Here is a 16,602-nt window from a genome sequence, read left to right as displayed (position 1 = left end):
ATACAGCTATCCTCAAATGTACACTCAGTAGTTTTGTTTTATCGTTGATGTACATGCTGATGATACAGCTATCCTCAAATGTACACTCAGTAGTTTTGTTTTATCGTTGATGTACATGCTGATGATACAGCTATCCTCAAATGTACACTCAGTAGTTTTGTTTTATCGTTGATGTACATGCTGATGATACAGCTATCCTCAAATGTACACTCAGTAGTTTTGTTTTATCGTTGATGTACATGCTGATGATACAGCTATCCTCAAATGTACACTCAGTAGTTTTGTTTTATCGTTGATGTACATGCTGATGATACAGCTATCCTCAAATGTACACTCAGTAGTTTTGTTTTATCGTTGATGTACATGCTGATGATACAGCTATCCTCAAATGTACACTCAGTAGTTTTGTTTTATCGTTGATGTACATGCTGATGATACAGCTATCCTCAAATGTACACTCAGTAGTTTTGTTTCATCGTTGATGTACATGCTGATGATACAGCTATCCTCAAATGTACACTCAGTAGTTTTGTTTCATCGTTGATGTACATGCTGATGATACAGCTATCCTCAAATGTACACTCAGTAGTTTTGTTTTATCGTTGATGTACATGCTGATGATACAGCTATCCTCAAATGTACACTCAGTAGTTTTGTTTTATCGTTGATGTACATGCTGATGATACAGCTATCCTCAAATGTACACTCAGTAGTTTTGTTTTATCGTTGATGTACATGCTGATGATACAGCTATCCTCAAATGTACACTCAGTAGTTTTGTTTTATCGTTGATGTACATGCTGATGATACAGCTATCCTCAAATGTACACTCAGTAGTTTTGTTTTATCGTTGATGTACATGCTGATGATACAGCTATCCTCAAATGTACACTCAGTAGTTTTGTTTTATCGTTGATGTACATGCTGATGATACAGCTATCCTCAAATGTACACTCAGTAGTTTCTTGCGAAATGAAATTCAGATGACAATGAACAGAAGAAAGATTTATTGAATTTAGAAATTGGAGGATTATGTGCGATACAGGAAAATGGACCTACAGTGATTTATCAGAGGTTGTTAATGGGTTAGGCTGGTTGTACTTAGTTTTGATGGGAAATATCTGAAGGCTCAGAATTTACGGGGAAACTGTTTCCATGTTCAAACTCTACAGAAATATGTATAATTCCTTTCCTGTCTTAGATTCAGAAATAACACTGGGCTTACTAATAATGACGAGGAGTGACTATAACTCACAAAACTTTGTTCATGCATGGCGCATGCAAACCACATTTTCCATTATGTAACACGCACACCCGTACATTCCCAAACGTATATCAGCATTTGTGTGCATGTTTATATCATATATAAGGGAAAATATTGTCGCTATGTCGGAATTTGGGACAATGACTGAAAATAAATAAAGAAACACTCTATGAAGCTGCGTATTGAGATTGAAGTATTTGTTGCGGTTGTGTCGTCAATAGACGATTTTTAAGAGTATTCAAAATGTGACGAAATTCTCAACAATGACGCAAAAAAACAAAGTCTGCTCGCCCAGTTGCATAATGGGAGTCAATCTTCATATATTTTTTACTCACCAAAACCCGCATAGATTTACTTGTAAATACTTAAAACGCGCGCGTTAAGCGGAAATCTGAAGTGGGAGGTCAACATGTATAAATTAAGTAGATTCATCCGAATTCCACGCCAGATTGTAATTTGAATTTCCATAAACAGCACTCACAGATACAAGGCAAGTGGAGTTTACTTGAACAATTTTATACTTTTCGAACACTCTTTCAGCGTGTAATTTATCATCGTATATTTCCTTTAGTCGACTTTAAAAATTTTTTAAGTTATTGATAGAAAACGCCTTTTTTGATGTTTGTACAGGACAAAATGAAGATGGAGCGATTTGGCTTCCTGTATTTGGTAGTGGTGTTTACGATCTGTGTTAGGCTCTCAAGTGCCTGTACTTGCGATTTCCCTCATCCACAAAACAAATTTTGTTCTGCCGATTTCGGTAAGTATATAATGTAAATTTAAAACGGTGATATGATACATATAAGAATTCTATAAAATTCAAACACGATTATAAAGAAGTACAAGATTCCACATAAGCACGTGGTTCTTGATTTTTCTGCATCTAGTTGATTTGAACATATTTTATTGTATATACTATATACAAAAGGATTAGAAACAAGTTCTTGCAACTTACGAGTTCTTCTCCTCTGCATCTAGTTGTCAAGGCGACGATAATAGAAGAGAAACTGGAATTTGGCGAGGATGTGGACTTTCCATTGATGAAACACTACAAGATTCAGTACAAGAAAAGAGATATTTTGAAGGTAAGACTACATACTGAAAAATCGAGGGAAAGAAATTGTAACCGTGACTCACCTAGACCTACAAGGACTTACTTTCATCAATGGAGCAAATGATATATAGAAGTGAGACAGATCGAAAGTGAAAGTTGTTTTACGGCCTGGAGCCTAGTCTACTCAGGCATCAAGTCGATGTGATGATAGAAAGAAAGACTATTATTGTGTATGCAGGGTGGATTTCAAAGTTTTCAAATCCTTTGTCGACGATTACCAAACATGGGGCGTACACATCATAAACCAACATCATATACTAGTATATGTAACATACTACACATTCTCAGACTTCAAATGAAATTGTAAGTCGTGTGCTATTTTGTACAGGGAGAACATCTTCTGGGCTCTCAAAATGAAGCCGTGATCAAAACGTCTGGTACTCCATGGAACTGTGGAATGACCTTCACCCTGAACACAGAATACCTTATTTCAGGTAAACAAACACACGAAAAATAATCACGTGATATCTAAAAGACAACAAAGTTGTTAATCAATCACGAATGGAGAGTGAGCTTTAACTTGGTCTATGTTTTAGGACATGCTCAGGAGGGAGAATTGTTTACAAACCTTTGTGAGTGGAACAAAGAATTCAGCAGACTGAAAGAAGGGAATCATCTGCAGAGACGAGGAATTCGACGCATGTATGAAAGGGGATGTAACTGCACGGTAAGGAGAAAACGCCATTATGTTCAGACGCATGTATGAAAGGGGGTGTAACTGCACGGTAAGGAGAAAACGCCAGCATGTTCAGATGCATGTATGAAAGGGGGTGTAACTGCACGGTAAGGAGTATAAAAGGGGGTGTAACTGCACGGTAAGGAGAAAAACGCCAGCATGTTCAGACGCATGATAGTTAAAGCCGTGATTGTTTGCAATAAGTCCTATAGCACAACAAAAACATATTTTCCCATTGGCTGTTTCAGTAATTAAATAAAATAATTCGAACGATATTCCCAAAATAATATATCGATATTTTTGTTTATTTGTATCAGGTGTTTCATTGCCGTGGAGATGCTTGCTACTACCCGGAAGCTAGGGGCCTGAATCCAGACCACGTGTGTTTATGGGAGGGCTCTTACAATACCAATGATTGCTACGCCAGGTTCGGGTTTTGTCTTCCAGACACGTTTGGACTCTGTTACTGGAAAGATAACAGAAAGCTCGCCAACTGCTTGAATCCAGATCGGGAAAGCAGACGTTGATAACATTTTCAGTGTTTTGTAATTTTATTGCAACCATAGGCAATTATATCGCGTGGGTTCGATTTTACTGTTCAGAGTACTCTTTTAGTAAATTCGAACCCAAGTTATATAATTGTCTGTGCTTACAACTACGAAAGGTTTACGATCATGACTGCCATGCAGTACATGAACATTATAGAAACAAAGAATGTGTGATATCTACATGTATATAATTCAACGGCCCATGTCTAAATAACAATGTTTGAGTATTCGTGTAAATATTATTACTTTGTCAATAAAATCATGTTAGTGGTGTACATTTATGATATTGAATGTAAAAAGGAACAGTATGCATGTTCTATACGTGTGTAACAGAATGGGAAAACAAGTGACGGACTAGACTGGGATTCGAACCCGTTCCCTGAATCTCTAGGCAGGTGCTCTATCAACTGAACTATGTAGCCATCGGCGATTGAACCCGTATGACCGCCACGTTCCTCCTTCCTTAAATGTCTTTAAACCTCGAAGACATCAACCCAGGATCTTCATCTCCTGTCGGGTATTTCTGTTACGGGGTTGCTAACCGGTTCTAATGACCACACAGACCATCCGTGACAGGTTATGAGTTTATTGAAGAAATAAATCTATTTCGGACATGTAAATAGCAGCTCTGAAACATAACAAAAAAATGAGGCTCTTTACCCATAATGCATTTAAATATAATAAATCTTATCATTAATGACATTTATGTAAACTAAATGGTAAAGTACACATCGAACACACACAGAAGAAATTGGCATAATCATGTTATTTGATTCGCAGATCTTTAATATACAGTTTATTCCGTCTACCCCACCATCCCCCACCACCACTCTACAAGGTTGTTTTAATTTATACTTATTTCACCTGTGCCATATGCAAATGTTTGAAAATTTACATATTCCTATAGTAATTTAACGGAATAAACCAAATTTAAAGAGTAAATAACTCTTACACTTTATCGCGAATCAAATAACATGATAATGCCAAGAAATTCTATGACAAATACAAGTTAGACATCACAGAAATACATACAAAACAATGATCTTACCAGATATATGGTACCAGAGCCAAAATATCAAAAATAGGAAGATAACTGATTTTCAAGGAACCTGTATAAAATAATGTAAACTTTTCTGGCCTAGTGATTTCTCAAAAGATTTTTAATGATTTTCTCTATACATTTGTACATGTATGTAAAATTTTGACCCCCTACTGTGGCCCCATCTTACCCCCGGGGACCATGATTTTTACAAACATGAATCTGCACTATGTCAGGAAGTTTTCGTGCAAATGTAAACTTCTTTGGCCCAATGGTTCTTAAGGAGAAGATTTTTAAAAGATTTGTTTCTATTTATTAGTTACGTACAATTTTGATCCCCTATTGTGGCCCTATCCAAGCCCCAGGGGTCATGAGTTTTACAAAATTGAATCTGCATTTGTCAGAAAGCTTTCATGTAAATCTCAGTTTTTCTGGCTCAGTGGTTCTTGGGAAGAAGATTTTTAAAGATTTTCCCTATATATTTGTATGTAAAACTTTGATTCCCTATTATCGCTTATTTTACCCCTGGAAGCCATGATTCTAACAAACTTGAATTTACACTATGTCATGAAGCTTTCATGTAAAATCCCACTTTCCTGGCCCAGTAGTTTTTGAGAAGAAGTTTTTATAAGATTTCCCCTATATATTTGTATGCACTGTCATGATCGTGTGCAGGATTGGACAAAACAAGATGGCAGACGGCACTTTTATCGTGGAAACGACCACAGTCCAATCCTGCACATTAGCAAATGTTCAAGTCAAGATATCTATCTAACCAAGGCAATTTAAGGGACAAATCGCATACACTGGTTTAAGTTTTCATCAAAAGATATGTGCAGAGTCTATTTTACCGAAAGTATCTTTCTTAAAATACATGAAAACATGATTAGAAACATCTTCGCCCGCTTCGAATTCTATCGAGGCAACATCGTGAACTTCGATCAATGAATTTAGAGTTGTACGTGTACATGAGTAAGAATTCCAAAAACCAATCAACTTAATGATGCCTCCCTGGCCAGACAGTGTTTTAAATTCATAAATTCGTCGTCTAATAAGTCGGTAAAATGAAGAGTTTTAAGAGCCTACCTTTGTTTGGAAATACCGTCTGCCATCTTGTTTTGTCCAATCCTGCACACGATCATGACAGTGGTATGTATACCTTTGATCCCCTATTGTGGTCTCATCCTATCCCCAAAGGCCATAATTTGAACAAACTTGAATCTGCATTATGTCAGGACATTTTCATGTAAATATCAGATTTTCTGGCTCAGTGGCTCTGTGAAGATTTTTAAATACCCTCATCCTATTTTTGCATTTTTTTGATTATCCCCCTATGGTCCTTCGTTTGAAGAAACCTGAAAGCCCTTCAACCAAGGATGCTTTTGGCCACGTTTGATTATAATTGGCCCAGTGATTCTGGAGAAGAAGTCGAAAATGTAAAAAGTTTACAGACAGACGGACAGACGAGGGACAACAGGCGATCAGAAAAGCTCACTTGAGCTTCCAGCTCAGGTGAACTAAACACTGGTAATCATATCACTGTATTTCGTTGTTTGTACCTTCTAATACGTTGACGGCACGATGTTACCGTGAGGGCGATCTCAGCTACGTACAATGTAGAGATGAGTGGACTCCAATTTCAATTACATTATTGTAGTCCATAGGCGCTCCCCAGCTTAATTGTTAAATATATATATATATATATATATATATAGTACAAACAAACAATTATAACACCCAACCTTATGTTTACCCCTAGGATCTAAACGATACATGTGAAAATCAATTAATTAATATATAGAGCACTAAATAATCACAACTAGGTACTGAAAATTTTCGACCCAGCCCAGGGTCGAACCAGCGACGTACGGCACCCACCGCCTAGTAAGATTGTCAAACCAGTGCGCAAGTCCACTCGGCCACAACGACTTCCCTAAAAAGGAAGCTTTGTTATGCTCCTAAAGCGCTACTAAAGTACCTAGTTGTGATTATTTAGTGCTTTATATGTATATATATATATATATATATATATACATATATATATATATATATATATATGTACTATACTATAAGCGTTATGTTTATAGTATATATATATATATATATATATATATATATATATATATATCATATATGGAGAAATTCTTACCATTTGGCTAATTTGCATGCCGCCATCTTGGAATTCGAACTATCAGTCATTACGTAAAGCAATTAATAGAGAAAAAATATGTAAAATCACGATTGTAAACTAACCTCTGTATAAACACACGTTTCCAGCATCATACCCCATTCTTCATGTTCGTATCTTTTCAGTGAAACAACTTTCAATGTAACTGATACAAAATTCGGAGTTCCATTTATAGTTAAACTTTTGAATCGAAGAGCCCCATTTGATCCATTATAAGCATTTCAAGAATCTTTGAAAATCACAAAATGTCCACTTTTTCACTTCAAAAAGCAACGGATACAAAATAACGATCACTAATTCCAGCATCGGAAACGATAAATTGACAGGTGTTTTTCCGGAATCTGTTCACAGATTTATTGAATTATTTTTCAAAAAAGTTCGTTTTTGAATCAAAACCACCATTTTCGGCATTTTTAGCATTTCGGCAAAGAGACATCTACGGGGAAAATCAAGTTTAGAAAATGCAGTCATTCCCATATATTCATTTGATGAATAGAAATGTCATGTTTTCTGTCCTTGACACTTGTACTGACCTCATGAGCCCTCTTAAGGGATAGGCCTACCTACAAAATGTTTAAATGATTTCGGAAACCAACATTTATGTAAATATGATGCTTCACTGAAACTTGATTCATTTTTGAAATATAGGAAACATTTATTAGTGAATATGTATTCGTAACTGCAGTTAAAATGAATATTAATACTTGAGATAGAATATTGCTTGGGGGCTATATTATAGACATTGATTTACCGTACAGGATCCTCTTTGTGTAATATGTGGACAAATATGTACGTGCCGGGGAGTATATTTTGTTTTTAAATTCAGCTCGTGTTTGAAATATTGTGTTGTCAAAACTTTTCAATTTTTAAAATTCATTTTTACACCACGAATTGCCATTAAATGTACGCGGTAAAATAACTTCTGATAAAGTTACGCACTTAATGAATATTCATAACCTTAAGATCACCTGATATCAAGCTCATGAATAAAGTGGTTAGAATTTCTCTCTCTCTCTCTCTCTCTCTCTCTCTCTCTCTCTCTCTCTCTCTCTCTCTCTCTCTATATATATATATATATATATATATATATTAACAATTAAGCTGGGGAGCGCCTATGCAATAAATATATAATATTACATTGTGACCATGAAATTGTCCCCCTCCCCTGATGTGCATTCATTTAGAATAAAGAAAGCCAATTAATCATGTGTACATATCAACTTGGCACTGGTGAAAGATGACGATATACTATTAATTAATTCGATCAAGGCATATTCCAACAGGTAACTAGCTGCAGATTCAGGATTTCGATAAGGAAGGTAGGATTTTTTGCCTCATTTAAATACGATTTGGCAGTGAATGTGCGAAATGCCCGATATTTGAGTCGAGATTATGGAAATTGCTTTATAAAGGGGGTGGGAGTCTTAGTGAAAAGTATGTGAATTTAGTTTTTTGTCAGATATTGAACTTTCTGATCTCACCCCAAAGGATATCAAGGATCTAATCTGCTGCTGAGAATAATCTTAAATCAGGGGCGGATCCAGGAATTGCGGTGGGGGGGGGGGGGGCTTAAATCCGCCACTGTCTTAAATTCATGCTGAATCATCTTTAAGTTAATGAGGTTTTAGCGATTCCGGTGAGCATTATGTCTAATGAGTCTCTTTATCTAGTGACAATTTGTTACATCACAGATGTTTATACCAGTACATTATCAATACTATTCAGGTGAGCATTATGTATCATGGGTCTCTTTACCTAGTGACGATTTGTTACATCACATGACCTGTAGCCTATAAAGAACATTAACTCTGAGTCAGAACAAGAACGCGTGTGATACAAGGCTACCTTTGTGTTTATATCTACGGGTAGTTACCCAGGTGTGTGTTTATACAGGTAAATTACCCACCAGGAAGTATAAATAACAAACCGAAAGTACTTCCCAGCCTGGTGAATATCGGGGTGGGGGCCATGGATTTCTTGTTCACATACAGTTGGAGATTAGAAGTATAAAAGGTAAATCATTGTACAACAATTTACTAGAGCTTAGTAAATGATAAGCATAAATTTTCTCCTATCATTATAATGTGACCTGGTTAGTAGGATTTGAGAAAATACACCCCGCCCATTGTTGTGTATGAAAGTTCTCTAAAGGGAAATAACTCGGCTGCATCTCGAACTCACATATTGCTCCCTGTATAAATACAAACTTTTAGCAGATATTAAATAGTAAACCTCACAGTTAATATCTGTAGGAATAGGAGGAGTCAAAACAAGGTCACCCTACAACTTTCCTTTATCACAATTTATAGAGGACCATCCACTCTATATAGTGTAACAGGAAGGGTGAAATTGCAACAGACCAGACCGGGATTCGAACCCAGGCCCCCTGAATCTCTAGTCAGGTGCTCTACCAACTGAGCTATATGGCCACCGGCGATCGGACCCGGTTGACCGCTACATTCCTCCCTCCCTAAATGTCTTCACACCTCAAGACATCAACCCAGGATCTTAATCCCCTGGCAGGCATTTTCACCTGTCAGTTCCAGGGGCTGGTCCCGGCACCAAATGTAACAGGAAGGGAGAAAATGCAACGGACCAGACTGGGATTCGAACCCGGGCCCCTTGAATTCTCTAATCAGGTGCTCTACCAACTGAGCTATCCAGACTGATATCCACGGTCCGTATAGCCCTAATTACTACATTCCTCCCTCCTTAATTTATAATTTTCTTCGCCCTCGAAGACACACACAACCCAGATTATTTTTGCCCCTGGCAGGACAACCTGCAGTGCAGGGGTGGTCAACGGCATCAAATGTAGTATATAGGAGAGAAGAGATAATCTTTGGCTGGACCAGACCGGGATTCGAACTCAGGCCCTCTGAATCTCTAGTCAGGTGCTCTACCAACTGAGCTATCTGGCCACCGGCGATCGAACCCGGCTGATCACAATAGCAAGCTTGTATTTAGAGTCACCATGGTAATCAATGTTTAGTATGCAAGTACGTGATTTCTCCATTAAATCACTGACCTTTCATCTCCTATCTTACCACCAGCAAATTTGTAATCTTAATTATCACTGGTTTACATCGATGACGTGAAGACCACATATATTTCATACATTGTCAGTGGTAGGCAATTAGTGTTCACACTTGGTTAATAGATGAGTTACTTCCCTTCCCATGTTTACTTTGGTTACAATGTGGCAGACTGCTCAGTAACACAGCTGAAAACCCCAGTCGAAGAAATTAATTTCCAATTGTTACAGTAAAACTGAATGAGGGCCATACCTAGAACACAAATACGTAAGCTACGGAGTTTCTCGCGTCACCTGTGTGTGGATGTCATTGTTGTTTCGGGTCACTGTGTATACCACATGTCATTCAATTTTGTTTCTCACACATTTATGAAATCTAAAAAAGGCAGTCAGTAAGATATAGTCACTCAGTAAGATATATTCACTGATGGTTTGTAGTTGACCTACGTTCTTAATATGGTACATGTATATACGTGGTCATTAAAAATGGGGCGAGAGGAAATTTACCGACTCAACAGCCGCCACTCTAAGGAAACTAATACGCAACATTTACAAAGCCACCCAGAGAAGTAGGCTATGGAGGCTTGGCCATGTTGAGCGCACAGTACAGGTGGGATATCACAGGTTTGTACATTCAATGTCACTGGATATCGAACTCCAGGTAGACCAAAGCTGACATGGGACGAATTAGTAAAACAAGACCTAGAATTACAGGACTGGATAGGATCAATCCACTGGAGTGCCAAGTATGGAAACACAAACTTTGAGCACAACAATTGACAAGCAGGCTTAATTTGGCTTGGATAATCAAAATGGATGATGATAATGATGGTATAAACCATATTAGGTCAACTACCAACCATGTAACTACGCAAGTATTTCCGCGCTGCTAATTTTCACTCTATATTCATTACAACTGACATTTTTAAAAACGTCACCACAATATTTGATAATTAATGTTATCATTATGAAATTTTCAGAATATATGTAGAATTCACTCAGGATTCATGACAAATCTGACTTTCAGTGTTTTTCTATATATTGTTTGAGGGTTGATTTAAGAATTACGAGGTAGACTTTTTAAATTGCTAATTGATATGAAATAAAAAATAAAGTTCTTACAACATGTTTATCCAAGTGAATAATAAAATCCGTAACATATATAGAAAAAATAACAATAACAGATCTAAATCTTGATTATGCATGATTTGTGAAATTTTCATAGTACTGTGATACATGTAGCTGTAGTAAAAATAGTTTTATCAGTGCATTCAATGAATTATATAAATGAAAATTAGCTGTGCGGAAATAGTACTTTTGACCCTTGGGTGTAATAATACATTTCAAAATCAACATAAGAAAGAAATACCTATGTTGTTTGTATCATACTGTTATTATCCCACTCTTCCATCATCTATACACAGGAACTCCAATAAGAGAAACAACCTGGACATTCACTCCTTAAATCTGACACCTGCCTGCCTACTGTACAAATTATTTCCTATTTTTTTTATCTACATGATAATTTTGATGCAAAACATAAAATCGGATGCTAAATTTTTAATATTGTAAACTATTTCCAAGGCAACATGCAGAAATTCTAATATGAAATATCTGATTTAATATAAAAGGATTTGTAAATTTTCGGCCACTCCTACAGCTGACAATGAATTCACAATCATGTCTTTATAAATGAAAATTATCCATCTAATTCCAGATTCTATTGGACTATGGCCACGCCCAACCCCCAGGCACAAGAACTCATCACCTGTGACCTTTGTGATAACTCCACCCAGCAGTTCTGTAACAACTGTCAACTCAGTTTGTGTGTGGACTGTGTTAGTAAACATGTGGACAAGCTCAAGTACCAACAACATGACATCGTTCATTTCAAAGACAGAAAGTTGGATTTTCCCGAGTGTGAATTTCACTCCAACCAGAGATGTGAGGCCCACTGCCAGCAATGTGATGTTCCAGTTTGCCTGAAATGCATATTTGGTCCCCATAATGGACATAAAGTCAAGGATATGCCAGGAATTTTTAATGACAAGAAAAAGAAACTTGAAAAGGAAACCAAAGAAATTGAATGCACCATTATTCCACAGTACAAGAAGAAAAATGAAGAAACAGAAAGCAAACTATCCAGTATAATGGCCGAATTTGATGAACTGGACAAAGAAAAAGAAAAGCACAGAAAATCCTGGCACCAAGAAGTAGACACCATTTTCAATAACCTCGGTTCTTTGATGAAGTCAATAAAAGAGAATCTCCTGGCTGCTCTAAACTCTCACCAATCCAAAATGAAAAATCAAATTCCAGACATGACCCAGACAGTTAAAAAAAACAAAAAAATTCTGAAGTCAAACAATGTGTCTGCAGTCACTAACTACAAATCCAAACTCGAGGAATACAGAAACATGCCTACTGATATTGATGTCAAACTGCCATCACTGAAAACCAACACAATCCAAGGGAGAGAACTCAGCCTGGAATTAGGAGAATACAAGGCTAGCTTGACACAGACAACACTGTCCAGTCTGACAGAGGAAGTCTCCTATTTATCTTTACAAAAGCTGTTAGAGCAAGCCAAATCAATTACAACCATTCCTACTGGAGTTAATACTCTATACTATGTTGTCTGTGTGGGAGTGGATGAAGCCTGGGTTAGTGGTGAAGATAAAACCATAAGACGTGTTGACATACACGGGTCTGTACGGGACACTGTTACCACCACGTGTAAATACTGGCCTAATGACATCACAGTGACCAGACAGGGAGAACTGGTATACAGTGATGGTCCCAATAGAACTGTGAACATTGTCAGACACGGGAGAACAGAGACACTGATAACCACACCACAGGGCTGGCATCCAGGCCAACTATGCTGTACTAAGTCGGGGGACATCCTGGTCAGTATGATTACTACTGATTTTAGCCAACATAAAATTGTCCGTTATCAGGGACACACAGTGAATCAGGAAATAGATAGAGATGAAGATGGAGAACCAATCTATAAAGGAGGGAAATACACACTGTGTGTGGTGGAGAACAACAATGGAGACATCGTGGCCTCTGATACTAATGCTGACACCGTGGTCGTGGTGAACAAGTCAGGAAGAGTCCGATTCCGATACGACGGTACACCAGCCAGGAGGAAGAAGTCATTTGATCCTAGACATATAGTGACAGACTCCATGAGTCACATCATTGTGACAGATTGGAACAATGACTGTCTACACATCCTGGATCAGAACGGACAGTTCCTGAGATGTGTGGACAATTGTGGACTAGATAATCCTAAAGGACTGAGTGTGGACAGTGAGGGGAGGTTGTGGGTAGGGTTATGTGATTCAGAAGAAGTGAAAGTGATTCAGTACATGAAATAAACACATTATATCACATACAGACATCAGATAATGACAGAGTTCACACAGTGCTCTTGATACATACATGTTTTAGTGATATTTACACAACAGTTTTCTAAATCTGTTGTATTTATTCAAAGTTTTGTCAAGATCAAACATTTCTATAGAGAACATAAAAGTGAGTCTGTTTTTTATCATCTCCATTACCGAACTCATTTTTCTTTTGATGACAAGATTCTACTGACCAGCAGTCCAGTGAAAAACACACGTAAAACCACAGCAGTGCATGTAACTGTACACAGACACGTAAAACCACAGCAGTGCATGTAACTACACAGACACTATAATGTTTTATTAGTTATCATCAGTCACAAAATATACCTTTTTTAAAACTGAAATTGCACAATTTATATTTTATAAAATACAGAATAATCCCATTTTCTGACCTGTTTTTTCAATAATCCCCAGTCTGATGAGGCATGAGATAAAACATGGACTTCGGCGGATTGTCGAAGTCCTGGAGACTGGACTCACCCATAGTAGCTCTCCTGTTTTCTGTGATCTGTAAATACGAAATACAGTTGAATCCTCTGTGATCTATAAATATAAAGTACAGTTGAATTGCAGCATGAGATTTGTATGACAGTGTGAGATTTGTATGACAGTGTGAAATTTGTATGACAGTGTGAGAGTTGTTTTAAACGACTCTAGTTTCACACTCATAAAATTTTTTTTTTACCGAGATTGGAACTTACAATGGTCAGTGAAAATATTGAAAAACAAAAGGAAATCAAATTAATAATTTGTCGAGTTATGTCAGATATTGTCGCATTAAATATCTGGTGGTATCACAAATATACTCTTATATCCATCTATATCACTATGTATTTGTTAGTTTTTGGATATTTGTATTTTTGTTTCATGCATTCTTCATTTTCATTATTTGAAGTTCGTAAATTTATATAGTTTGAAGTTCTTTTGCGCATCTTGATTGAGTTGATTTTCTATCTTTCATTTCACTGATTAATCTGGAATTTCCCATTAGTTTCAATTCACATTGATCTACCGTCAAAACTATGTAAAAGCTAAAATTAGAGGTTAACATCACAGGGGCTCGGTTGTCAGATATTGAAGTTTTGTATTATTTGTTCCCGAATAATAAATTGAAGTTTTGCATGATTTGTGTCCGAATAATAAATTATATAAATAAAATCCACCACCAAAATCCGCCTTTTTCGAGGTTTTAAAAAAGGTGTATCATGTGTACATTAAAAAAAGTAAACCTCGAAAAAAGCGGATTTTTTCCGAGCCCCTGTGGGCGAAGCCCCCGGAAGCTCCGGGATTTTACAGATTTATAGGGCTTGAAATATGCCCCCTATTCAGTCATTTGTACTCTTTTCTATAATTTTTTATAAGGTGAAATTAATAAAATGTTGCAATTTTAAGGGTTTTTGAAAAAAATTAAGTTTTCCCAATAAAGTAATTCAAGAAATCAAAAGATTTTGTCATTTATTTCTCCGGGAGTGGAAGAAATTATTGCTTCTTTTATCGTTTAGTACATTTTTCTAAACAAGATACCACAATTTATTTACCTTAAATTGAAAATTTTAGGGGGCTACGCCCCCCTCCCCTCCCCTCCCCAGCCTTAAATCCGCCACTGACTATCACAAATATGCATGATTCAGTCGTGCTTGAGCCGATAAAAATCATAAAATTTTACGGAAAACTTGATAATCTTTTACGGAAATGATCAACATAAAGTATGTGGTGATAAAGGACTTGCCAAAAGTTCAATAGATGGATAAAACATTTTAGTGACTGAGGGATTGATTGATTAAATATTGTTTAACGTCCCTCTCAAGAATCTTTCACTCATATGGAGACGTCACCATTGCCGGTGAAGGGCTGCAAAATGGCGCTTACGGCCTTTGGGCAGGGAGGGATCTTTATCGTGGCACACCTGCTGTGACACGGGACCTCGGCTTTTACGGTCTCATCCGAAGGACCGTTTTAGTGAGGGGAGGAAGACAAGGTGATGTTCGTTCTGGGTCGCCCAGTAAACGTTAGTACAGAAAGGATTGTGTCTCAGGTTGAACAGTTTGTAATGAAAGATCAACAAGTCACTATTAAAGAGATAGCTGATGATCTTCACATGTCTTATGGAACCGTTTAAGACATTTTGACCAGTGAGTTTGGAATCCGACGATTTTGTGCAAGGTAATAAGCATGCAGGTAAATGTCTGCCAGTTTTACCTCAACATATACGCAAAAAAAAAAAAATATCTGTTCATGAATAGAATGATAACATGTGACGTAACAACAAAGTTCAGTGTGGAAGCATCCATCCTCTCCATCGCCCTGTCCATCCTCTCCATCGCCCTGTCCATCCTCTCCATCACCCTGTCCATCCTCTCCATCGCCCTGTCCATTCTCTCCATCACCCTGTCCATCCTCTCCATCGCCCTGTCCATCCTCTCCATTGCCCTGTCCATCCTCTCCATCACCCTGTCCATCCTCTCCATTGCCCTGTCCATCCTCTCCATCACCCTGTCCATCCTCTCTATCCTCTCCATTGCCCTGTCCATCCTCTCCATCACCCTGTCCATTCTCTCCATCGCCCTGTCCATCCTCTCCATTGCCCTGTCCATTCTCTCCATCACCCTGTCCATTCTCTCCATCACCCTGTCCATCCTCTCCATCGCCCTCTCCATCCTCTCCATCACCCTGTCCATCCTCTCCATCACCCTGTCCATTCTCTCCATCGCCCTGTCCATCCTCTCCATCACCCTGTCCATCCTCTCCATCACCCTGTCCATCCTCTCCATCGCCCTCTCCATCCTCTCCATCACCCTGTCCATTCTCTCCATCGCCCTGTCCATCCTCTCCATCGCCCTGTCCATTCTCTCCATCACCCTGTCCATCCTCTCCATCGCCCAGTCCATCCTCTCCATCGCCCTGTCCATCCTCTCCATCACCCTGTCCATTCTCTCCATCGCCCTGTCCATCCTCTCCATCGCCCTTAAAAGCACGTGTAACGAAGTCTGCGGGGAAGGTTATGTTCATTGTCTGTGACATCAACGAAAATAGTCTTAATTAATCACATGGTTCCCCCTAAAATTCCAGTTACTGGAACTGTGTATGTTATCAAATCAAATCTGATAAGAACCGAAAAGAGAAATCACCCCATGCAGATTTGATGCAAACTGGATTCATTCTACGCACCTACCAACACAAGTCAGATTAAGATGGACACCATGGAAACACCGGGTATAGAATTCCTAAACCCCCACCCCCATTACAGCCCAGATATGGCAGTTTGTGACTATTGGCTATTTCCAGTTTTGAAAGATAACCTGCGGGGAGAGAAATATGAG

General features: G+C 37.9%; 3 protein-coding genes across 4 annotated transcripts; all 3 read left to right on the top strand.

Annotated features, from left to right (window-relative positions):
- Window positions 1-1,550: 1,550 nt before the first annotated feature.
- Window positions 1,551-3,874, top strand: LOC125656209 (metalloproteinase inhibitor 1). Of its 2 annotated transcripts, XM_048886808.2 has the most exons (6): window positions 1,551-1,754; window positions 1,895-2,024; window positions 2,243-2,349; window positions 2,707-2,812; window positions 2,915-3,045; window positions 3,372-3,874. In XM_048886808.2, the coding sequence occupies exons 2-6, from the start codon at window positions 1,901-1,903 to the stop codon at window positions 3,579-3,581; spliced, it is 678 nt and encodes a 225-aa protein (XP_048742765.2). In that variant the 5' UTR covers window positions 1,551-1,754; window positions 1,895-1,900; the 3' UTR covers window positions 3,582-3,874. The 2 variants fall into 2 exon arrangements, with proteins under 2 accessions (XP_048742765.2, XP_055999206.1); XM_056143231.1 differs by lacking the exon at window positions 1,551-1,754 and having other exon boundaries at window positions 1,786-2,024.
- Window positions 3,875-8,592: 4,718 nt separating this feature from the next.
- On the top strand, window positions 8,593-14,726 carry LOC125654186 (E3 ubiquitin-protein ligase TRIM71-like). Its single transcript, XM_056143230.1, has 2 exons — window positions 8,593-8,842; window positions 11,581-14,726. The coding sequence occupies exon 2, from the start codon at window positions 11,594-11,596 to the stop codon at window positions 13,247-13,249; it is 1,656 nt and encodes a 551-aa protein (XP_055999205.1). The 5' UTR covers window positions 8,593-8,842; window positions 11,581-11,593; the 3' UTR covers window positions 13,250-14,726.
- Window positions 14,727-15,454: 728 nt separating this feature from the next.
- Window positions 15,455-16,251, top strand: LOC130047600 (uncharacterized histidine-rich protein DDB_G0274557-like). Its single transcript, XM_056142936.1, has 2 exons — window positions 15,455-15,460; window positions 15,559-16,251. The coding sequence occupies exons 1-2, from the start codon at window positions 15,455-15,457 to the stop codon at window positions 16,249-16,251; spliced, it is 699 nt and encodes a 232-aa protein (XP_055998911.1).
- Window positions 16,252-16,602: the final 351 nt, after the last annotated feature.

This window comes from Ostrea edulis, chromosome 7 (assembly GCF_947568905.1).
Source record: "Ostrea edulis chromosome 7, xbOstEdul1.1, whole genome shotgun sequence".
In the NCBI taxonomy this organism is placed as follows: domain Eukaryota; kingdom Metazoa; phylum Mollusca; class Bivalvia; order Ostreida; family Ostreidae; genus Ostrea; species Ostrea edulis.
This window is presented reverse-complemented; position numbering and strand designations above follow the sequence as displayed.

Excerpts from the sequence above, each read along its gene's own strand:
- LOC125656209 (XM_056143231.1), top strand. The coding sequence starts at position 1,883 with ATGTTTGTACAGGACAAAATGAAGATGGAGCGATTTGGCTTCCTGTAT. Across the intron at positions 2,025-2,242 it reads ATTTTGTTCTGCCGATTTCG|TTGTCAAGGCGACGATAATA; the intron begins GTAAGTATATAA and ends CTCTGCATCTAG. Across the intron at positions 2,813-2,914 it reads CACAGAATACCTTATTTCAG|GACATGCTCAGGAGGGAGAA; the intron begins GTAAACAAACAC and ends TCTATGTTTTAG.
- LOC125654186 (XM_056143230.1), top strand. The coding sequence starts at position 11,594 with ATGGCCACGCCCAACCCCCAGGCACAAGAACTCATCACCTGTGACCTT.